The sequence below is a fragment of the Kickxella alabastrina genome (genome assembly GCF_025024165.1).
Source record: "Kickxella alabastrina strain RSA 675 chromosome Unknown BX661scaffold_25, whole genome shotgun sequence".
Taxonomy (NCBI): domain Eukaryota; kingdom Fungi; phylum Kickxellomycota; class Kickxellomycetes; order Kickxellales; family Kickxellaceae; genus Kickxella; species Kickxella alabastrina.
In genome coordinates, this window is record NW_026251496.1 from 158,374 (window position 1) to 179,544 (window position 21,171).

The 21,171-nt window shown below is 48.1% G+C and overlaps 9 protein-coding genes across 9 annotated transcripts; 5 read left to right on the forward strand and 4 right to left on the reverse strand.

Moving 5' to 3' along the window:
• Positions 1-10: 10 nt before the first annotated feature.
• Positions 11-2,322, forward strand: BX661DRAFT_187442 (S-adenosylmethionine decarboxylase). The gene is made up of 2 exons (XM_051537215.1): positions 11-633; positions 922-2,322. The coding sequence occupies exons 1-2, from the start codon at positions 254-256 to the stop codon at positions 2,093-2,095; spliced, it is 1,554 nt and encodes a 517-aa protein (XP_051389383.1). The 5' UTR covers positions 11-253; the 3' UTR covers positions 2,096-2,322.
• A 907-nt stretch (positions 2,323-3,229) lies between these two features.
• BX661DRAFT_173033 (uncharacterized protein) lies at positions 3,230-3,739 on the forward strand (the record flags this gene model as incomplete). The annotated part of the gene is made up of 1 exon (XM_051533831.1): positions 3,230-3,739. One exon carries the CDS (start codon positions 3,230-3,232, stop codon positions 3,737-3,739), a length of 510 nt encoding a protein of 169 aa, XP_051389384.1.
• Positions 3,740-3,750: 11 nt separating this feature from the next.
• BX661DRAFT_187444 (alkaline-phosphatase-like protein) lies at positions 3,751-5,855 on the reverse strand. Its single transcript, XM_051537216.1, has one exon. The coding sequence runs from the start codon at positions 5,733-5,735 to the stop codon at positions 3,924-3,926; it is 1,812 nt and encodes a 603-aa protein (XP_051389385.1). The 5' UTR covers positions 5,736-5,855; the 3' UTR covers positions 3,751-3,923.
• Positions 5,856-7,831: 1,976 nt separating this feature from the next.
• Positions 7,832-10,342, forward strand: BX661DRAFT_187447 (Mechanosensitive ion channel-domain-containing protein). Its single transcript, XM_051537217.1, has one exon. It carries the CDS (start codon positions 7,924-7,926, stop codon positions 10,237-10,239), a length of 2,316 nt encoding a protein of 771 aa, XP_051389386.1. The 5' UTR covers positions 7,832-7,923; the 3' UTR covers positions 10,240-10,342.
• A 214-nt stretch (positions 10,343-10,556) lies between these two features.
• Positions 10,557-12,830, forward strand: BX661DRAFT_187448 (uncharacterized protein). The gene is made up of 3 exons (XM_051537218.1): positions 10,557-11,054; positions 11,172-11,354; positions 11,601-12,830. The coding sequence occupies exons 1-3, from the start codon at positions 10,931-10,933 to the stop codon at positions 12,629-12,631; spliced, it is 1,338 nt and encodes a 445-aa protein (XP_051389387.1). The 5' UTR covers positions 10,557-10,930; the 3' UTR covers positions 12,632-12,830.
• Positions 12,831-13,037: 207 nt separating this feature from the next.
• Positions 13,038-15,099, forward strand: BX661DRAFT_173037 (uncharacterized protein; the record flags this gene model as incomplete). The annotated part of the gene is made up of 2 exons (XM_051533832.1): positions 13,038-13,804; positions 13,965-15,099. 2 exons carry the CDS (start codon positions 13,038-13,040, stop codon positions 15,097-15,099), a joined length of 1,902 nt encoding a protein of 633 aa, XP_051389388.1.
• A 190-nt stretch (positions 15,100-15,289) lies between these two features.
• Positions 15,290-16,432, reverse strand: BX661DRAFT_200398 (uncharacterized protein; the record flags this gene model as incomplete). The annotated part of the gene is made up of 1 exon (XM_051538406.1): positions 15,290-16,432. The coding sequence occupies one exon, from the start codon at positions 16,430-16,432 to the stop codon at positions 15,290-15,292; it is 1,143 nt and encodes a 380-aa protein (XP_051389389.1).
• Positions 16,433-17,577: 1,145 nt separating this feature from the next.
• BX661DRAFT_187453 (uncharacterized protein) lies at positions 17,578-18,330 on the reverse strand. The gene has a single exon (XM_051537219.1). The coding sequence runs from the start codon at positions 18,289-18,291 to the stop codon at positions 17,716-17,718; it is 576 nt and encodes a 191-aa protein (XP_051389390.1). The 5' UTR covers positions 18,292-18,330; the 3' UTR covers positions 17,578-17,715.
• On the reverse strand, positions 18,322-20,761 carry BX661DRAFT_187455 (uncharacterized protein). Its single transcript, XM_051537220.1, has 3 exons — positions 20,248-20,761; positions 20,032-20,123; positions 18,322-19,732 (listed from the first exon to the last, which is right to left on the reverse strand). Exons 1-3 carry the CDS (start codon positions 20,467-20,469, stop codon positions 18,520-18,522), a joined length of 1,527 nt encoding a protein of 508 aa, XP_051389391.1. The 5' UTR covers positions 20,470-20,761; the 3' UTR covers positions 18,322-18,519.
• Positions 20,762-21,171: the final 410 nt, after the last annotated feature.

A 21,171-nucleotide genomic window follows, 5' to 3' on the forward strand; every position in this document is an offset into this window, starting at 1 on the left:
CCCTTTTGGTTCTTTCTTCTCATCTCCTTTTTTTAATACTTGTTTAAAAAGTAGCGGAATTTTCTTCCTCATTTTTTACTTGCAACCAACTCAGCGGCTGGCATAGTTGTTTTTCGGCCCTCCTCTCTTTCTTCTTTCTCATAACAATAAACCTCTCTCTCACCAAAAGTCATTTTTGACGACGGTAGAGTGAACTATAAAGCAAGCTTATCTGCTCTTCAAACTCCTTTTTTTTGTGTGACTGATATACCAAATGACCACCCAGCTTTCGTCTTCGCTGAAGGTCGGTGGCGCCCAGAACGCCGTGGGCGTCACCGATAATAATCACCAGGCCGAAAGCAATCAGTTATGTACCAAGACCTGCAGCTCCAACGGGACGCACAGCGAGGGGTACACGGGTGCCTTTGAGGGGCCCGAAAAGCTCCTGGAAATGTGGTTTGCGCCAACAGCCGAGGCTGCAGTCTGCATTAATCAGGAGGTCAAGCTTAGCGACGAGGACCAGGATCAGTGGTCCGAGTTGCGCAGTGGCCTGAGGTGCGTGCCTCGCGCAGTGTGGCGCGATATGCTGGACCTCGTACACTGCCAGGTGCTGAGCACCTTGTGCAATGAGCACATCGATTCGTATCTCTTGAGGTGAGTAGTATACCATTGTTTTCTATATTTTTGTTTTTTATTTTTCATTGTCTGATGCCCGGCTGGTATTATTTTTGTTCTACTGCTTCAGCCATTCCCTCAAAACACGCCTGCCCTCCTTTTTATCCTCTTTCTCCTTTCTTTTGCGTGCCCCGCCGCTTTTTGTGCCTCTTTCTGTGCCTCCCCAACATAAATAAATGCAGTAATAATGCAGTAATCAAGCCATATGACGATCTAACAATTAAGTGTCCAATTTTTTAATTCCATTTTATATTTTATTTTTGGTAGCGAGTCGTCGTTCTTTGTTTACTCGCACAAGCTGGTTCTCAAGACCTGCGGCACGACAACGCTGCTGTACGCCATCCCGCGTATCCTTGACATCGCTCGCGCGTATCTTGGAGCCACCGGAGCGTACCAGCTGTTCTACTCGCGCAAAAATTTTATGTTCCCCGACCAGCAAGAAGAGCTGCACCGCTCATGGGAGAAGGAGGTCACGTACCTGGATGCCCGGTTCCCCGAGGGCTCCGCGTACCTCATTGGCAAGACCAACCGCGACCACTGGCACGTGTACATGAGCGGGCCCCATGAGTGCGTTCTCGCTAACGGACACCGCAGCATCGGCGGGGAGCAGGAGGAGGAAGAGGTAGATGAGAGGGAAGGAGGGGAGAGAGAAGGGGGGGAGAGGGAGAATCAGACGGACACCGCCGTTAATAACTCGGCCGAGGGCTCGCCACTGTTCTGCGCTATCAGCCGCAGCTCATCGCGCTCTACCGTGCATAGCATGTTGGCCTCGTCTGACTATGCTACCACCGCTGCTGCTGCCGCCGCCGCTGGCGGTCATGGGCCGCGCGCGAGCTTGGCTGTTGAGGACACCACTGTGGAGATCCTGATGACCGGACTGGACCCCGAGCGCATGCGCGTCATGTACCTCGGTGGCGTCAGCTCCGAGGAGGGCGCCATCGGCGGCAAGGCTGTCGAGCATGCATCGGGCATTTCGGCCATCTACCCGGAGTCTGCCAGCGACTCATACCTGTTCACGCCCTGCGGTTTCTCGCTTAACGGCGTCCAGGACGATGGCTACTATACCATCCATGTGACGCCAGAGCCGCACTGCTCGTACGCGAGCTTCGAAACCAACATCTCGAACAACAGCGGAATTGATTTGCACAAGCCTGAGGGGATCAAGAGCCTGGTTGAGAAGGTCACTAAGGCGTTTGGTCCACGCTATGTCACTGTTACCGTGTTTAAGGCTCGTGGCGGAGATGAGTTGTCTGGCGGGTATGCCGCTAGTGCTGCTGCTGGTGCTGGAAAGGATAGGAAGGCACTGCGTTATGCCGTTGCTGAGGCGGATGTCGCTCCTCCGGCGTTCGAGGTGGTCGACGGGTACAAGTCTGTGGACCGCGTGCTTTATGAGTTTGACCACTACTGGTTGCGCTATGGCTACTATGTCATGGCTGACTGAGTAAATTTCTTCATACTCGCTCTCTTACTTTTTACTTTATCATTTCTCGCGAGGGCTGCAGACTTTTGCGAGCTCAATTGAAAGTGGAGGGGTGCGATTGTGGTTTTGAAGGCGGTAACTCACGATTAACGACCTTGATGGACAACTATTATTCTTTTTTCTTCTATCTTTCTATTTTTTCATGTTGTCTGTTCTAACTATTAAATGCATTTTATTATCAAGTCAAATTCTTGTTTATTTTATGGTGCTTTAAGGACCATCAATGGTTGTATATTAATATTCATACACCCATGTGTATATGTATGTATGTATATTGCCATTACAGTGGTAATTAAAAAATGACTGTACCATTTGGCAAACCGATTGATTCAATTAAGCTTTTTTAATTAATATATTTGACACGTTGCCTTGTATCACTCGGCACTAGTTTACCTCAGGTAGCTAAGTATATGTCAAAGCACGTCTGGTTGTTTTTTAACTATTATAAATAGATACGTTAACTGCAAGAGCCTCAAAAAACAGAATTATTCGAGATTTAAAAAGCTGTGCAATGTGGTCCAAAGCGATACATGTGTGTATGTGGTATTATTGTCATTATTGAACTATTTTAAAATGCATATTGAGTTTGTGTGTAATACTTTTCAATTGATGCTTTTTAGTGTGTTGAGCGCCCAGATATTCGTTTGGCCAGACAAATTATAAAAAGGTGGGGACATTATTCTATTTAATTATTGAGTCCACGTTTGCTATTTTTTTACCTTGACAATTTATTTTATATAGTAAATTTGTTTTTTTCCTGGCCTCCATTTATTTTTAATATTTATTTCCCCCTTGCCTTTTGCCTTTTGCTTTTTGCTTTTTGCTTTTCCTTTTGATATTCCTTGCCTCGTTTTGCTTGCTTTTGCTTGGGGGGGGGGGGTGTTCTCAAGCTGATACTCCGCACACACAAAGCAGGAAAAATAGGTGCTTGTGAGAGCTGTGGAAATATTTTATAATTAAACCATGTATTTTCTCCTCCCCACATATTTTCCATCCAACTCTTTCGTCAATACTCATTATTTTTTCAACACCACTTTTTAAACTTTGGTGTTATATTTGATTCACAACTATCGCCACTTATTTTTCCAAGCAACCATGGCCGACTACGAAAGGGAAGCACTACTCATCGAACTCGCCGACATCGAAAAGAGGCTCAAAAATAAGGAAAGTATGCAGATTATAAAGGAACTCAAGATTATCTATGCCCTCCGCGCATCCCTCGTAAAGGGCAACCTCTATTTCGAGTGCAAGTTCACGGACAGAAACCCAGAAGTGCAAATTATAAAAAGATACCTTCGAGAATGCGAAGCCAAGATGAAGCACCTCGAGAAGATCAGAAATAGCTGGCAGAGCATCGCGGACTTGTACAATATGAAGAGCGCAGAGCTTTGCTACGATTATAAGCGCGGAAAGATTGAGGACAAGGATACGGTTACTGATGCGGAGGATGATTTAGAACGGATGTGGACCATGTATGACAAGTTTGCTGGCGAGTATAAAACCGCCAGGGAAGAACATGATGAGCTTAGGGATAAGCTCAAAACTATTTACGACGAATACAGGGATGCCTACACGGAAGCTAAGGGTAATTTCTTAGAAGTTTAGGTTGCCAATTCATTTTTGGCCTGTATATTTTATATATATATATATATCTTGCATTGCCGCTCGGCAAAAAATGCTGTTTCTCACAGACATTATGTACTCCAATTTATATTGTTTTTAAATAAATAAGCAAAATTATTAGTAAAATTATCATGCAGCTGCAAGCTTTCATCACAGGAAATTATAGCTATTGACGCAGCCACCAGCGACTGAACTGAGCAGTGCCGTTATTGGGCGCGGGCACCAGCCCCAGTATGTGTGTCATCAGCCCATACAGCTCCACGTTCTCGAACGGCGGATGGCGAATATTACGCAATCTATCCTCGCCCATCATATCCTCGCCCCACAACCTATCGTACTCTGCCTGGTACTTGACATCGCTCTCCGAAACCACCGCATTTCGCACAAGCTCTAAATAATCCTGCTCAGCATTCATATCCGAAATCTGCAAGCCCTCGTTCATCATCTGAATGCTGACGGTGTCAGCATCCGTGTTAGCATTCGTGGCGGCATCCCTGGCAGCATCCGTGGCAGCCTCTGTAGCAAGTGTTGCGTTGAGCGCCGCGAGATTCACGGCGATATCGGGTGCCGGTGCGTTGCGCGAGCGGAAGGCCGGGCCAACTGCCACAAATGTTGCGCGCATCAGCGGATGCAGGTTATCAAAGCCATGGGCACCGATAATGCGGTTCTTTTTGCCCGAGTCCTGCTGCTCCAGCTCCAGTTGCTTTCTCGCATGGAATTTGTCCATGGCCCTGGTGGTGACGTAGTAGGGGAGCTCGGGGATAATGTAGACTGGCGCAATACGCGCCTTGTTGGTGTAGTGGAAGCGCTCGGGGATGTCCTTGCGCAGATACACCGACCACGGCTGGCCGACGCTGGCGCGCCTGAGCTGCTCGTACATCTCGGGCACATCGGCCTCGTCCAGGGGCTGGATGCCGCCAAGCGGCCAGTTGTAGATGCCGCGCACCTTGGTCAGGTCGATAACTCCGTCGAGGTAGATTGCGTTTGCCTGCGTCTTGGCAGCAGCCATGCCATGGTCACTGACCACCATGAGGTTGACTATGTGCGTGAGATTGCGCTGCTCGAGCTGCGTCCACAAGTCTCCCAGCGCGGTGTCCACCAGGCTTATAGCGTTGTTGACATCGCGTGCATCCGGGCCCAGCCTATGCGCCACGCTGTCGACCTCCGGCATGTACGTGGCTAGAAACGCTGGGCGGTTCTCCAGCGGCAGATCCAGCCACTCCAGCAGCTGCTGCGTTTTTTTCGTCGGATGCACGTTGTCGTTATACGGCAGAACATAGGTTGGTTTTGTCCTGTGTATGACCGCTGTGGACCCAGGCCACATGTTGATGCCCGCCCTAATGCCCTGCTTCTCAGCCGTCACCCAAATGGGCTCGCCGCCCTCCCACCACTTTGATTCTATATTCCGCTTGGCGTCCTTGTACACAAAAGTGTCGTTAAGCTCCGTATCGTAAAACTCGTTGCTGACAATACCGTGAGAGCCAGGGTACATCCCCGTGACAATGGTATAATGGTTGGGGAACGTCGACGACGGAAAAGACGGAATCATGTAGTCGGCCCGCAACCCACGCTTGCCCAAACGCAGCAGCTCGGGCGTAATCCCACGATCCAAGTAGTCAGCGCGGAACCCGTCCAGGGACACCAATATGAGCGTCGGGTGGAACAAGTGCGTGCCATTGGACACCAGAGCGCGCTCAGCAAGACCCATTCTGTGGCCCTTGTCCTCTGCACCAAGGTGCTTGTTGGTCGGGTACAAGGACAGGTACTCGTGCGGCGCCTTTGGCAGTGTGCTGGCCTTCTCAGGGAACTCTACCCCGTAAAGGTAAGCGCCAGCGCAGAGGAGCAGTAGCAGCGCCGGGATGCTTAGCAGGAGTACACCCATTTTGCGCACGAGCGTCATCTGTCGGCGGTGCTGTTCGAATCCATGCGCGTGCCGTCTGTCAGCTAACAGTCCGGGGATCTTTTCGCTGCTGACCATAGTTTCGATAGTAAGCTAGGCGAAATATATAAATAAAAAAGTGTAAATGTGAGTAATGTAAATGTGTGTATGCTATTTTCTTTACAAATAATAAATAGTGAATAAATAAATAAAACAGTTCACAAAAATAAGAATGAAGGGGTGAAAATGATTTTCTTTGCTGTTTTCTTTTTTTTTACTTCCCACTGTACATCTGCTTTTCTGAGTGATCACATCCGAACAGCACACCAAAAAGACACTAAAAAGACACGGCCGGATTTAACCTTCTTTCTTATTCTTCTTCCCATCAATATAGCTTTTCAAATTTATAATAAAAAGTTATAAAAACCAACAAGCGGGACACACTGCTCTTTTTTCGCCGCTTAGTGTTTCATACAGCCCTTTATTTCCCCCCACGCGAGCATTTTGTGAATAAAAAATAGCTAATCAAAACAAACGGCCTGAAATTAGCCGTTCTACTGCGTTAAAAAACGAATCCCTCACCCTCCACACACGTGTTTAATTAAACAAAACACTGACCCTTGTTTGATCACTGGACGATGCATCTTTATTGAAGTGTTCGGCATATATTCGCTAGGCAAGGCATGGCACGGCACAGCACGAGGGGGTATAGGAATAACAACGATAAATGAATAGTTGCCATTGCACAATATACCTAATTATTTAGGTGGAATTTTACAGGGATGCCGTGCAGTTGACCATGTGAACAACAATGTTGAGAGAAAATAGACACATTGTGCGAAATATAGAAAAGCAAAGGACAAAACGAAAGTTAATGACTAAGACCGATCGTATACTACGCCACCTTGCCCATCAATGGGCCCTATTGCAGACCTGGCTACATACCCCTATAGTGAGTGAGCAATAATGTTGATGGCCAGAGCTCGCCTAATCCCACTTGCGCGTGGTGTGTGTGCATTTCTGAAATTTAAATTAAATTGCAAGGGGTATCATTAGTACGCACTGGATGGAAAAGTGGCAACTGACACAACCAATTGCATCCTCGCCCGCACTGTTGCCACTGGGTGCTCCTTGTGAGCTCATGCACTTGGTCATTCGCGATCATCCCACGATGTCATCAAAATTGTGGTCTCCTTATTTGTCTTGTACTGTGGTGAATATCCCCTTCACAAAAAATCCATGCATATTGTAATCTGCAGCTCCAGAAAACCCCAACCACATACCACATTGCATTTTTCCATATCAACAGCATCAACTCGATACCCGCTGTATTGTTATTGTTTTTTATTCGAGTCTAAAATGTGCAATACAAAATATTTTTTCTTCTTTTACTCGGGCTCGGACTTTATATTTCTGAAATCCAACTGATTATCTTTTTTATCTCTAACTTTTTATTCCTGTTATTTGAGTTGGGCTGATGCCGATCGCACTGTGGACCGAACATACACTTGGCTTTTCCAATATTATATTTCAATTTCGCTGCATTGGGGTTGGGCATAGGAGAAAAAAGCGACATGCATTTCATTTGTTTGTCAATGTTTTTTTTCGACTTTCCATTTGGGAATGGCTTTCTTAGCAAATCATTTTCTCCCTCCCCCAGTCCAAATAAGCATAGCCATGAGTTCATGTAAACAAATGGAATCATGCACAGATGCCTCAATGACGAAATGGTATTCCAAATATGGAAATGAAAAAATTGCCGAAAGACGAGAAAATCGCAGGAAAAAGAACGAGGTTGTAGAGTTGGAAATAAAATTATTAATAAATAGACACCTTCCGCCCACCGAGCAAAACAGCCCTACCACCACTCCAAAAAATCAAATTTTTATTTGCACTGTATTGGATTTTTTCTGCTTATTTCTTTGACAAAAACTTTTTTCCTTACCTACCAAAGTGTTTCTGTGTTTCGTATCGGTCTCAAATTTATACCTACACATATTTTGCCCTTTTATAACACATTTATCGTACTCTATATAAGCATTCGGCCCCTCTTTGTCTTTCATTCTACATCACTCTTTCAGCTTTGCAAGCGATGGTAAACATCAAGTTTAAATCGGATGGTGCCGAGATAAACGAAAAACGGAGGCATTCTGCCGTCATCAATATGGCCAGCGCAGGCGCAGGCCAAGCCAGCGGCAGTGATGGCGATGGCGATGGCGATGGCGACAGCGAGCACCAGAATAACAATCAAAGGCGGTCGGTTTACAACAACAACAGCACATTGTCCATGCCATCGGTAGATCTGCCATCCACTCTTCAGGACGACTTCAACTGGGACAACGTGTCGGAAAACAGCCTTGAAATCGACCCCAAGGATGAGGGCGCGCGCACATTGAAGGGATTCTGGCGCCTCCACCCACTCATCCGCGCCTTCATCATCATGATTGGAGGCGGAATTATTCTGATTATCCCCGTGGTGTCTGTGTTGGCTTCCCACAGAGACCTGCCCTTCCGTGGGTCGCTGGACAAGGAGTCGGACAACTTCCAGACCAACTATAACTTGCAGTGCGTCGCCCGGTCATTTGCCCTGATGACCGCCGTCTGGATACTCGGCGTGCTGATCTACCACCTCATCGACATGATCCCTGACGGCGCCCTGCGGGTAGTGCGCACCTTCCGTGGCAAGCGCAACATTGAAAAACTCAAGGACCGCATGCAGTTCTTTGTCGCTGTCAAGCTGTACATCAAGATAATTCTCATTTCGGCCACGTCGCTCGTGGCATTTGTTGTCATGTTCCCTAATGCCTCGTACCGTTTTGTCGGCAAGGTTGAGAATGGCTCGTCCTCGTGGGACCAGGTGCTGTTTCAAATCAACGTTCTCGTTCTATTCGCGTGCACGATTATTGGCGTAGAGAAGCTGGTGCTGAAAGTTATCGCTACGCGGTTCCACAAGTCTGCATATAAGGAGCGCATTCAGCAGCAGGCGTATGCCAGCTGGGTGTTGGATCACCTCAACCAGGCGCGCGAAAGCAATGCGACTGGCAGCGCTGGGAATAACACGCCATATATGGGTAGCAATATCTCCACATTTGACAGCGGCAATTTGGACCCCATGAGCAGCCGCAAGGAGCTTTTGCACCAACACCAATATGCTACCCAAACAAGCACCAACGAGACTTATTTGCCTAAAAGTGCCAGACATCTGCCTGGCTCGGCAACACCACCCCCTTTTAGAACATCAGAATCAGGGAGGAGCAGCTTCTGGCGGCGCAATACTTTTAGTAACTCGCCGCGGCCCAAACATCATAAATTGCCATCCAAGGGAATCGCAACCAGGCTCTGGAACATCAAGGACCGGGCTTTGGATGGCGGCGTCGGGATGAACTCGAGCCAGTACGCCGCTCGTCTTGCGCGCAAGCTCTTTGGTGCCCTGCACAAGGACCGCAACTACCTTCTTGTCGATGATTTCCTTCCCTTTTTTGACAAAGAGGAGGACGCAATCAAGGCCTTTGAGTTGTTCGATAAGGACAACAACGGCGACATTAGCAAGCGCGAGATGCGCGACCGCGTGATGCTCATTTACAAGGAGCGTCGCTCCTTGCTCAGCGCCCTCAGCGATATGTCCCAGGTGGTTGGCAAGTTGGATCTTTTCCTCACGGTTTTTGCTCTCTTGATTATCCTGATCATTGCGCTTTTGGTCTTTGGGCTTGATGCGCTGAAGAGCCTGGCCACCATGGGTACTCTGTTCATCGGATGGAGCTTTGTGTTTGGCAACACGTTCAAGACGATTTTTGAGTGCCTTGTGTTTCTTTTCCAGGTGCACTCGTATGATGTTGGCGATATCGTTGTTATTGCCACGGAAAATCTCACTGTTAGCAAAATACGGCTTCTCAGCACGGTGTTTTTCAAGACCGACGGCACTTACACAGTGTATCCGAACAACATACTGGCGACTATGAAGATCCAGAACTTGCGCCGCTCTAACCCGCAATCTGAATCCATCGTCATAGGCGTCGACTTTAACACGCCGTCGGAGAAACTGTATGAGCTGCGCGACCGCATGAACAGTTACGTTGAGGAGAACCCGCGTGACCTTGTGGGCCCCATCGGGTTTAACGTTGACCTGCTTGAGAACTCCAACCGCGTTCTGATCAGCCTCGGAATCAGCCATAGGAGCAACTGGCAGGATGGTGGCAAGCGTGCACTTGTCAAAACTGAGTTTTCATTTGCTCTGCGCCACCATATCAACGAGCTGGGGCTTAAGTACGCGCTGCCCTTGCAGCCCGTCACCATGGTACCACCGCCGCCTGAATACGACGAGATGACGAATCCCGTAGACAAACCTGTGTCTCGTGGGTCTCGGCCGCGGTCGTCCGGGGGTAGCGATGAGGATGACGATCTTTTCAATGGCATGTACCATGGACCGAATTCGCGCTCGCATCGTCCGAGTACACATCATCATTCGGCTGGCGACTATAGTGGCGGAGGAGGCGGAGGACATGGTCGCTCGGGCGGGAATAATGACTCTGCTGGCGGTGTGGCTATGCCCGCAGCCGCGATGGCAGCTGCGACCACTGGAATGGCCATTTCAGACGATTTTTAATATAGCGATTTTTGTCGACTTGCGACATACAGTAATATCCACACTTGGTTGATTTGATTAGCGCCTCACGAAATAATAAAATTTAGCATTTTCAAGCCTCGGCAATCTAATAAATCGATTGATTGGAAGTGCTTTCGTCACTGGCGAGACCATACGCAATAAACCTCACATGATCCTGCGTACTTTGCCATTTTATCTGTCTCGGGATTTTTGTCATTAGTTGGAGTTGCATGTGAAAGTGTAAAATTACGCTCTCACAAAGTTGCCAAAGTTTGTCAAAAAATAGAGCGGCAAAGTAAGTTTTTTGTTTCGTTAAACGAAATGATATTTGCCACATACAGCTTTGACTTTTAACAATACCCCCGTTTCCAGTGTTCCTCTTCTCTCCAACCCACTCTTCTCCATTGCACTCGCCTCACTTCTTTATATTTGTTTCTAAGGAAAATAAGAGGCATCTATATTGCGTGAATCCAGTCGAACGCCTTACGTCTCTCGAATTCCTTCCCCTTCTTTTTATATATTGCTACACACCTTTTAATATTTATTTTGTGACTTTGTTGCGTCCTTCTCTTTTTGTTCTCTACATTTTGCTGTGCCATTTTTCATTTTTCATTATTCATCTATTTCATTTTTATTATCCATATACTCACACTCACAAGCCTATCTCAACAAAAACAATTTTACAGTAATAATGCAGCCAGCATTGAGCTACATCTCGGGGAAGTGGGTGTCGGGTTTAACCGAGTCAAGGGTGATAATGGCCATTGCTGCGTCCTTGGTCCTGCCCATTCCGTTTCTGACAACTCTCAATAAATGTACGTCCACAAAAGACAATATGGATATTTTATTTTTGGGTATGCATTCTGAATACTATTGACATGCTCACCAATTTGCATATATTCATTTAATATCAATTGTTATTGTTATTGTAGGTGCATTGAATTATCCGCTGGATCGACTGCATTATGCGCTTTTCCAGCTCCTGTTCTGCGCATTAGTGCCCGCCGCCGTGTGTGCTACCGGCACACAGACCAGAGAGTCTCTGCAACATGCCAAAGCAGTTTATCCCAACAGCACTGCAAAGCCCTTACAGCAGTCGCAAATAGTTTATCTGGGTAAGTCATTCCGCGCAAATAAATAGGACGTATGGAGACAAAAAAGAGGAGGGGATTGCAGCGCATTTGGAAATTCTGAATAGGTGAATCAAGCCTCACCCGAATGCATATGCATTCCTACTTTTTTACTGCACTTTCTCTCCTACATCATTAGAATGGCCCACTCATTCAATTTGGACTAGTTGCCGCACATAAGCTGACTTTCAACTCACTTTTTCCCACGGGTCATATTTTCATTTTTTGTAGAAACGCCGCCAGCCCAATCAAACTCTAATTCCAATGCTGATCCGTCGGCACCGCACAGATACGCAGCAAAGTGCGCCGAGCTGGAGCGCACATTCTTGGATATGGCGACCAAGGACGACAGCGAGGCGCCAGACAGTCCATGGACACCACTGGTGTCGATAAGCAAGCCGTACCCTATAACTGTGCAGGGGCACGTCAGCAAGCCGTTCCGGTTCCGCGTAACATTTTACGCGCCAACCGCACCAGCGACAGCATTCGACCTGCTGGCAAACGTTCTCCTCAGGCCCAAGTGGGACGAGCTGACTGAGGCCACCGCGGTTATTGAAAGGCTGGGACAGGGCGATTCCATACACTACCTCAAGATGAAGGCCATTTGGCCAACGGCCTCGCGCGACTCCGTCCTCCTCTCACACATCACCTCGGTCCAGCACCTGGGAAAGGGCGACTTACCACAGCGCGCATACCTCAATGTCAGCCAGAGCATCATCGACGACCGTATGCCCGAGAAGGACGCCCAGGGTATTGTGCGTATGGAGGCCGGTATTGCTGGACAACTAGTCACAGAGGCTTCTCTAGAGGACAAGGCGCGACTCGGACTGGAGGAGGGCAGTTGGTGTCGCGTTGTACAAATTGCTGACGGTGACCTGAAGGGGTGGATTCCAAAGAGCGTTATCAAGTTTGTTGCCACGCAGGCACTGCCCCGGTCGCTGACAAAGGTATGCAAGCAGCTGGCCACGCTGCCGCCGAGCCTCGACTCGAAGCTGATTGATGAGCTGGGCCGAAATCCAGATCCTTCTTTTGCGTTGGCTGTATTGCCGCCACCACCAGCAGCGTCATCATCAGCAATGGCGCCATCACCAGTATTGCCAGCTGCGCAGAACCAGCTTCTGGCGAGGGCTGCTGCCAAAGGCAGCCGTGCGCAGTGGATGGTTTGGCTCCGCATCATCATGCGCTACGCCGCACCGTCCATTATTGCGGCAATCACATCGCTGATATTTAATTTGATCATACATCGGCGGCTGAAAAAATAAAAAAGGGATTTTGGAATTTTCGAGAATTTTCCCGAACCAATCAATTACTGCCTCAGTTCTATTCTGTGCGCATTGAGAAAATTCTAGGCTGTTCGATTTTGTACTCCCCCAAATCCATTTTTTGTTCGCTGTATTTAAAAATTAAAAAAGCTTGGCAGCTATTTTTCTTTTCTTTCATGGGGTAGAATAAAACGTCATCACCCGATATTTCATTTGTACAAAAAAAACTATATATAAAGGACAAAAGGACCTTTGCCTGTTTTCACTTCTTTTTCACCCACCAACTAATTCACTAGTTTTTTTACATCCGCTTTGAACAGACGCATTCTTTATTTACTTCAGCTCCTTTTAAACACATTTTTCCTACACTTTAAATATACATCATATTTTTTATTACAACCTAACAATGCAATTTTACTTGGACGAAGCGGACGCCGTTCCTATTTGCCTGTTTGCACCCAGTAACGCTCCCAGCCGTGAGCCGCACCACCATGCTCTCTCCACTTACCATGGTGACCACCATCCCCAAGAGCAAGAGCAAGAGCAAGAGCAAGAGCAGCAGCACCGTTCAGTACCAGGCCACCCGTACATCCGGTTTGTCGAAGACTCTGATCTGGACGGCAACTACCCCTTTGACGCCTTCCAGGACCTTCGCGGAGCCTACGCGTCATCGCCGCTGACCGAAGTGCAAGCCCGCATGCGCAGCATTCAACACCAACGCGCTCAAGCACAGCTCCACCGTACACTTCTTGAGCAACAGCTGCGCGAGCACGAGCAACGCGAACGCGCACTGTACGAAGAGCAGATGCTACTGGAGCATCAAAGACGTACGCACGCTCGTGTCGCGGCGGAGAGAGCCCGTGCGGCGTATTTGGGTCGAATGCAGGAAGAAGAGCGGCACAGACAAATGCAGGAATTGAACCGGGCCTACCAAGAGAAGGCTGCTGCAGATAGGAAAGGCGGAGATGAGGACGAGGCAGTGTTTTATCCGCCGTTCCATTTCTTTGGCCATATTTTAGACAACCAAATCAAGAACCAGGACAGCATCGAGCGCAAGCGCGCGGAGAAAGCAGCGCTGACTAATCTTCTCGAGACATACTTTGGCCACGAGGAGCCGGCGGAAAAGAAGCAGACGGAGAAACAGGATTTAAACGCGAACGCTGCCAGAAGACTGTCAAGCAAGCGCCTGAATTGTCGTCTCCCTCCGTTCCACAAGCATCACCTCCGCCCACGCTCAAATCACCTGTTCGCGTGGCCTCGCCCGAGGCAGCTGCCAAGGCCGGCACAGCTCTTGCTGGCGCAACCAGGCTCTGCCCCCCTTTGGTGTGCGCAGCTCACAGCTAGATCCTGCGGTGCTGGATAACGTGTTGCGCGTGGTGCACAACCGTCTGGATGAGATTGCCAAGGAGGAGGAGCACGAAAAAACGCCCGAGAAGAAGACACCCGAGAAGGCTGAGTCCAAGCCCGAGTCCTCTGAAGATGACAAGATCCGCGTGAATATTATTGACGAGGCATCAGCCCCAGCTGAAAAGCCACAGACGGCTAACCGTCCTGCCTCGGCGCAAAAGGGTGTCGAGATCGAGGAGCCCGTCGATTACTCCAAGCTGGCTGATTCCCTGCGTCGCCGCGTTAACGGTCTCAGCGATAACAACACGTTTGTTCCACCGACCCCGCACCTTGGATCTGATACTGATGATGAGCAGTTGGACCCCCCTGCAACTAAGCAGTCAAGCAACAATAACAGCGGCGAGCACACGGACAGTGAGTTTGCCAGTATGATGGACAGCTGCAAGTCGCAGCTGCGCAATCTGCAGGATGCCACAAAAAACCCTGACAGTGAGGCTGCCCGCCACCGCCGCCGCCATCGGCGCCATCGCCACAACCGGCGTCTCCGCCGCAGCCGCTCTAGAAGGGCACAGGGCCCGAGCAAGGATAATATCCCTGTTTCTTCCCCAGATCAAACTCAAGCTCCAGCTCCAGCTCCCAAGGTACAACCCGAGGACTCTGAGCAAGAGCGGCAAAAGCGCGCAGTCAATACAATGGAGAACTACATTATGGGCCAGCGCAACATGCGCAAAGCACACAAAATCTTCGAATCTCTGCGCACCCTGCGCCATATCGACAACGACCTCGAGAAAGTGCGCCAGGACTACAACTGGCGCCTGCGCAATCTCCAGCTGTCCTTTGTCTCGGATAACAAGGGCAATTTGAAGCTGGCATACAATAGCAGCAACAAGGATTTCCACGAGTACCAAGAGGTTTTGCAGAGGCTTTTGATCAAGCTTGATTCTGTCGAGAGCTTTGGCGATGACGCCGTGCGTAGCAAGAGGAAGAACGTGGTGAAGAAGATCCAGGCCACGTTGGATGCTTTGGATCGCTTTGTAGCCGACCAAGAGTCTGAGGTAAGCGAGTCCAGTGTTGCCGAGGATGGCTTGGCCGACGAGTCGAGCAATGGCGATTGGTTCTAATAATTAATACTTTTTTGTTTCATCCACAGTATTCGTTACTTAAACCAAAAGGTATTATTCTGTATTTAAACCAAAAAGTATTTAGAATAAACCACTAATAGTCATTATTTAGTCAAAATAATTTGAATGTTATTTGTCAATCAAATAATATTATTGATAATGAATAAACAAGGCCAGCTATAAAAGTTTATTAGTAGCGAGGAGCATCGGCCCGGTATGCCGGGGCGGCACCCTCGCGGGAAGGAGCGACAATGGGACCAGGCCCCGAGCTGCTACCGCCGTTGGTGTACTTGTCATCATGAGCGGGAGCGACAATGGGCAGCAGGGGCAAAGGAGCAGGCTTTGCGACATATTCAGTAGAGTGCTGGACATTGTGAGTGGGACCAGCAACAACAGGGCCAGAGTGGCCACCTACTGGGTACTTATAGCCATGAGGAGGGGCCTCAATGGGGAAAGGCGACCAGCTGTCGGGGTTAGATCCGGGGATAACAGAGCCGGGGCCCGAGTGGCCACCGCCGTTGGAGTACTCGCCCTTGTGGGCCGGGCCCTCAATAGGGTAGGGCGACCAGCTGCCAGAGTTGTGGCCCGGGGCGTTGTAGACTGGGGTCACGTATATTGCGACAGGCTTGGAGTGGTAGTCCCCGGCCGGGCGATGACCCCCGTGGGCTGGGCGGCCCTCCACGAAATGTTTGTTTTCCTGGCTCCACTGGTAATTGCCCCTATGGCGGCCCTCATGGGCGGGCAGAGTCTCTGGTTTCCAGTCGTAGGGCTTGGTGGCCTGGTAGCTGCCAGTGGGGTGGTTCTCGTGGGCAGGGAGAGTTTGGGGCTTAGAGGCGTAGTCGCCGGCGGGGCGTCCTTCGTGGCCGGGCTTGATCTCGGGCTTCCATTGGTAATCGCCAGCAGGACGACCACCCTCATATCCGGGCTGAGTCTCGGGCTTCCACTGGTAATCACCGGAAGGGCGGCCACCCTCGTGTCCGGGCTGGACCTCAGGCTTCCAACCATAGGGCTTGCCAGCCTGGTAGTCGCCAGCAGGACGACCCTCGTGGAGAGGCTTGATCTCGGGCTTGGCCTCGTAGCCACCAGCGGGATGCCCCTCGTGGACAGGCTTGATCTCAGGCTTCCACTCGTAAGGCTTTCCGGCCGGATAACCACCAGCGGGATGCTCCTCGTAGACAGGCTTGATCTCAGACTTGATCTCAGGCTTGGTCTCAGGCTTGGTCTGATAATCGCCGACAGGGATGACCTGGACAGGAGGGGCAGGGCGGGCCTCATAATGAACATCACCAGCGGCGACAATGGCAACAAAAGCAGCAATAGCGGCGGTCTTCATTTTATTGAAAAGGAGGGGGAGGAGAGTAGACACTGAGAATGGGATGAGTTTAAAAGGTGTATAAAACGCGCAGCGCTTTAAAACTATAGAACGAGAAGTATGAAGGATGAAGTAGTTCTTTTGGGTAAGAAGGGAGGTGTGGATGATGGTTTAATGATTTTTTGGAGGGCGTCTTGCCAACCTTTTATATATGTTGGAGGTTTAAATTGGGACATGAACCGCGTTTTTTGTACTTTGAGTTGTTTTTTTGACGCGTGCGAGCGCTCACTTTCACTCTATTTCTTTTCTTCCACTTGAATTTATTGTGTAAGTTTGCTTTATCTTACTATTTGCATTGTTTCCGTGTGTTCAGTAGTGTGTCCGATTCAATAAGGTGTGGTCGTCTTTTTTTCTGAATGGTGGTCCCTATATTGCTCGGCTATTGTTTCAGCTCACAGACCATTATCAATTGTTCCTTTTGGCTGCGCATGCAGTAGATTTCCATTTACAGAATATGTTTGCATTGTTAGGTATATTTGCTCTTTTTCCATTAAGACAAAGTTTCTATGGAAGGCTAAAAGAAAGGCTTGTCATATTTCCAAAATATATGCGCATTAAGTGAAAAACTGGACAGAAACGTAATGTTGGTCCTACTGCTATCTTACTTTTATTTTATTGCTATTTTTGTGCATAAAAAGGTGCTACTAGACCGATAAACATGTTCATTGTTGAGACTGTACATTGTTGGCTATTGCTGTTTAGTTGAGCAATCTACTGCTAAAAAGTCAAACTGTTTTTTATGTTGTTGGGAGTAACCCGTTTTTTATTTCTATTCCTATTTTATTGTTTTTTCCCTTTCTCTCTCTGGATATACATATTGGCAGTATTTGGTGTTGGCGAAATTCGAACGACAGAATTTTCGAAACAAGAAATGAGTGGCGCCAAACAACCATTAAAAGACCAGGGTTGAACAAACGAGTTAATGAGCAAATGCACAAAAAATATAATGCATTGTCTATATTTTGTTTGTTGTCATTTGCAATGTACATTTAAAATAAACTTAGTTCCGTCATTCTTACCTTTTTGCATAATAACAATACCATTGTAAATATAATATGATATAAGCTATTAAAATATATATGAAAAAAAGTTTTCTCAAAAGTTTTTTCTCAATATATTGTTTTTCTCCTAAAAATAGAAACAAGGAAATAAAAGTAAAACTTTCAAGGCTAAGGGAAAAAAATAATTTTTTAATAAATAGTAACTTGAAATACTGCCAAAAAACGATACACAAATATTACAGTTTAGCGTTTGCGGCGTTTAACAAGTGAATCAAGAAACTCTGTAGTTTTAGTTTTTCTTTTCTTCATCTGTAGTTGCTCTCCACCAGCCAATTTATTATCACCAACTGACCCCTGCTTACCCGCCGCTTTGGTTTCTGTCACCATACTCGAAACCATTTTCGATCTACTATCGCCATCATCATCGCTCTCCTCTTTCTCCTCCCTTTTTTTGTTTTTCTCATCTTCGTTATTTTTTTTTTTAGTCTCGAGGTTTTCGGTGGTTATACCTTTGGATAACCTGCGTTTCAGTGAGAGTTCCTCGGCTGTGAGTATTCCGGGTCCGGAGTGCATGTTGGACATCATTTCTTTGTGAGAGAGGAATTTCGCACCGACGCCGAGTCTTGCTGGGCGTCCTTTGAAGATATCTCGGGCTTTGGTTGGGGCAGAATTGGGTTTGCTCTGGTTTTCGTTATCGCTTTCGTCGCCGAGCCATGAGTTGACTAGGTCGGAGGCACCGTTGGCGGATGCCCGTAGCTGCGCCTCGATCTCCTGGACCTGTTTAATTCTGACCTTGTCCTGCGCTGTGAGTTTGACCATATCCTTAATGTGATAATAATGTAAATAAAATAATAGTTTCTAATCTTTTTAATGTAAAAAATATATAAAAATATTATAATTAATGATTTATGGAAACACTGGCATACAAAAAGGGCTATGGGTGAAGTCCCGTGTATAAGCCAGTCACGAGTCCTAATAATATCTATTTTTCTCTCTTTCTCGGTCGCGTAAGTGCAAGAAAGCCAAATGGAACGCCTCCAGCAATTACTAGACAATCTTTCTACGCTTTCCGAATCGCGTAGACGTGCCAAGGTTGGGCGGCCACTCGTTACCCATTTCTGTCCACAGATCCTTTGCAGCTCTGCGCACAAGCGCCCTATAAAACCTGTACTCCTCCTGGACCTCCTCCATATTTTTAACAATATCCCGTATCTCTGACGATTCTCCTCCTGGTGCTGCAGCTGCAACATCGCTTGGCTTGTTCAAATCATCAAGTGCGGGTGTGATCTCTTTTTGCCTCTTTGACCCGCTGTTGCCGCCACCGCCGCCAATTGAGCTGGCATTTCTTTTGTGCTTGGCCTGAACCTGGCCCAGCTTGCTGGCCAGTGGCGGTCGGCCGCGTCTGCCCCCGGTCCCTGGTAATGCCGCTGCTGCTGCCACGGTGGTAGGGTTGGGCCGTGGGGCGCGTGGGCGGCGGTTGCGTGCGGTTGGCTGGGGCGTGGTGATCTCAGGTGTTGTGTCGGCAGTAGCTGTGGATGCTGGAGTATCCACGGTGAGCTGCCGCTGTTGCTGCTGCGCGTCTTCGTCATCAGCCTCGTTGGCGTCGTCAGCATCTTCTGAGGGCACTATTGGCTGTAATGAAGGCGAAGGTGGTTGGTCGGCAGATGGGGTTTGCACCTGCGATACATCGCAGATTTTGGACATTATCTCCCCATGCAATGCTTCTGTGGTGTCCTTGGTTTTTTCGACGATTGAGTCATCCTGGGCATCTGGGATTTGCCCATCACGCTGCTGCTGCTGCTGCTTGGGCAACCGACCATTCTCAGCACCCATAGGCGCAGAGTCTAGCAGAGCATTCGATGTCAGCGGCGACCCGTCAGACCCAACACCACCATCCTCATCCTCCTCCTCCACAACAGCAACAGCAACAGCAGCGCTACTGGCCTCCAGCTGATCATATGTCACATGATTCCCCGCTCGGATATCTGCATCTCCGCCAATCAGCGGCACCAGCGACATGTTCACCTGATGGGCAGTACCAGTGGCAGTTTCCTGGAGCGTGAAGGGTAGTACTATGGTTTCGCTCCCTGTCTGCCACAGGCGCCACTGGAACTTTGTGTGCACCAGACCGGTCCTCAGATAAGACAGTGCGCCCTTGATGGCTTTGTCACGGAGAAACGACGGTGATGTGGCAGCAAAATCTGTGAATGGCGGCTGGCTGGTGTCGAATAGACGCAGCTCACTGCCCTTGACCGTAGAACTACAACGGAGGTGTTAAAAATGAAAAAGCAAGGTGTTTTCTAAGAAAATATAAAATATAAAAGATTGAAGAGTGGTATAGCAGAAAGTAAAAAAAATATAGTCCGCGCAATGCCGATATGCATGCGATGCACACAATGTATTTTTATTTTAAAAATCGTCCCAGAAGCAAACTCATTAATCACAAGAACTGTTTATTCTAGGGATGGCTTGCATTTTACTGCTCCACAAAAAAAGAAAAAAATCAATTAACACACACACATTATGAATCAGGAATGTTAAAGGCGTAGGTTTACTTACTATTTAAAGTCCTCAAAGTACTTGACCAGATACTCCTCTGGTCCCAGGCTCAAACAGCCCATGGTTGCATCAATTTCATCTGTCGGCACGATCTACATTGCCAACCAATAAAGAAAAAAGAAAATTATTAGACTCTGGCAGAAAAGAAAAACAGGGGAAATTATTTATCTTTATCGAAATGCAAAGTTTCATTAAACCGAATTCAAAAGGGCTTACCATTGCGGGCCACCAATAAGGGACGGAATAGTCCAAAGGGTCGACGAAAACAACGTCGCGGCCGCGCCACCGATACTCCACAGCAGATATCAACGCTGTCTGTTGTGTTGGGCCCTTGGCCTCCTCATCAACGTCGGGTATTTGTGTGGGCGGTGTGATGGTCGCGCTGTTGCTCCTGCTCCTGCCCCTGCTACTCAAGCTGTTGGTGTCAGTGGTTGACATGCCTGACTTAGCGTAAAGTGCGTATGTTCTGTGTGAGATAAACCAACGACAGCGTGGAAGTAAAGACAAATAATTACAAATATAATGGACAAAAGCGAAAAGGGTAAGGATCCTTGTCTATGAGAGTTAAACGCATATACCTCTATTGATACACACAGAGGAAGGGATGGTAATGAGAGTTGAAAAAACGTAGTGAAAAAAGGCGATGTAGGTTTATCGTCTCGCGGACAATAAAGACAAGTGTAAAAATGAACAAGGTGGATACAAAAAAAGCAAAGAGAAAAGGAAAAAAGGAAGCGAGTCTTTGGAAAACTGAAACTGTGAGCCAAAAAATTTTTGTGAAGGAAGAGGGTGGGGGGGGGGGGGGGGTCTAAAGAGGAGATGAAAGGGGAGGCATAGCAGACGGGTCCAATACCCACCCCCAATCCCCTATAATATTTTATTATTATTTATTTTTTTGGTCAGTGCGTCACTCTCGCCAAACAAGTCTTTTTGTTCTGTTTGCCTTGGCAAAAAATAGTTTTAAAGCTTGGTCCTTTAGGACCGTCTCGGTTGCCCAAGCCTAAACACAAGAACGGAAGGGCTGGGCAGATGGGCAGATGATCAGACGAGAAGATGAGAATAGAAAGTTTATATTTCTAGCTAAATGTTCTCCGGCTTTTACCAGTAGTAATGCGCTGCTGCTGCTGCTTTTGCTGCTGC

Bases quoted from the DNA above. Each gene is read 5' to 3' on its own strand.
- BX661DRAFT_187442 (XM_051537215.1), top strand. From the start codon at position 254: ATGACCACCCAGCTTTCGTCTTCGCTGAAGGTCGGTGGCGCCCAGAAC. The intron at 634-921 runs GTGAGTAGTATA...TATTTTTGGTAG, and splicing joins ATCGATTCGTATCTCTTGAG to CGAGTCGTCGTTCTTTGTTT.
- BX661DRAFT_187444 (XM_051537216.1), bottom strand. From the start codon at position 5,735: ATGGTCAGCAGCGAAAAGATCCCCGGACTGTTAGCTGACAGACGGCAC.
- BX661DRAFT_187447 (XM_051537217.1), top strand. From the start codon at position 7,924: ATGCCATCGGTAGATCTGCCATCCACTCTTCAGGACGACTTCAACTGG.
- BX661DRAFT_187448 (XM_051537218.1), top strand. From the start codon at position 10,931: ATGCAGCCAGCATTGAGCTACATCTCGGGGAAGTGGGTGTCGGGTTTA. The intron at 11,055-11,171 runs GTACGTCCACAA...TTGTTATTGTAG, and splicing joins TCTGACAACTCTCAATAAAT to GTGCATTGAATTATCCGCTG. The intron at 11,355-11,600 runs GTAAGTCATTCC...CATTTTTTGTAG, and splicing joins GTCGCAAATAGTTTATCTGG to AAACGCCGCCAGCCCAATCA.
- BX661DRAFT_187453 (XM_051537219.1), bottom strand. From the start codon at position 18,291: ATGGTCAAACTCACAGCGCAGGACAAGGTCAGAATTAAACAGGTCCAG.
- BX661DRAFT_187455 (XM_051537220.1), bottom strand. From the start codon at position 20,469: ATGTCAACCACTGACACCAACAGCTTGAGTAGCAGGGGCAGGAGCAGG. The intron at 20,124-20,247 runs GTAAGCCCTTTT...TTGGCAATGTAG, and splicing joins CTTATTGGTGGCCCGCAATG to ATCGTGCCGACAGATGAAAT. The intron at 19,733-20,031 runs GTAAGTAAACCT...CCTCCGTTGTAG, and splicing joins TACTTTGAGGACTTTAAATA to TTCTACGGTCAAGGGCAGTG.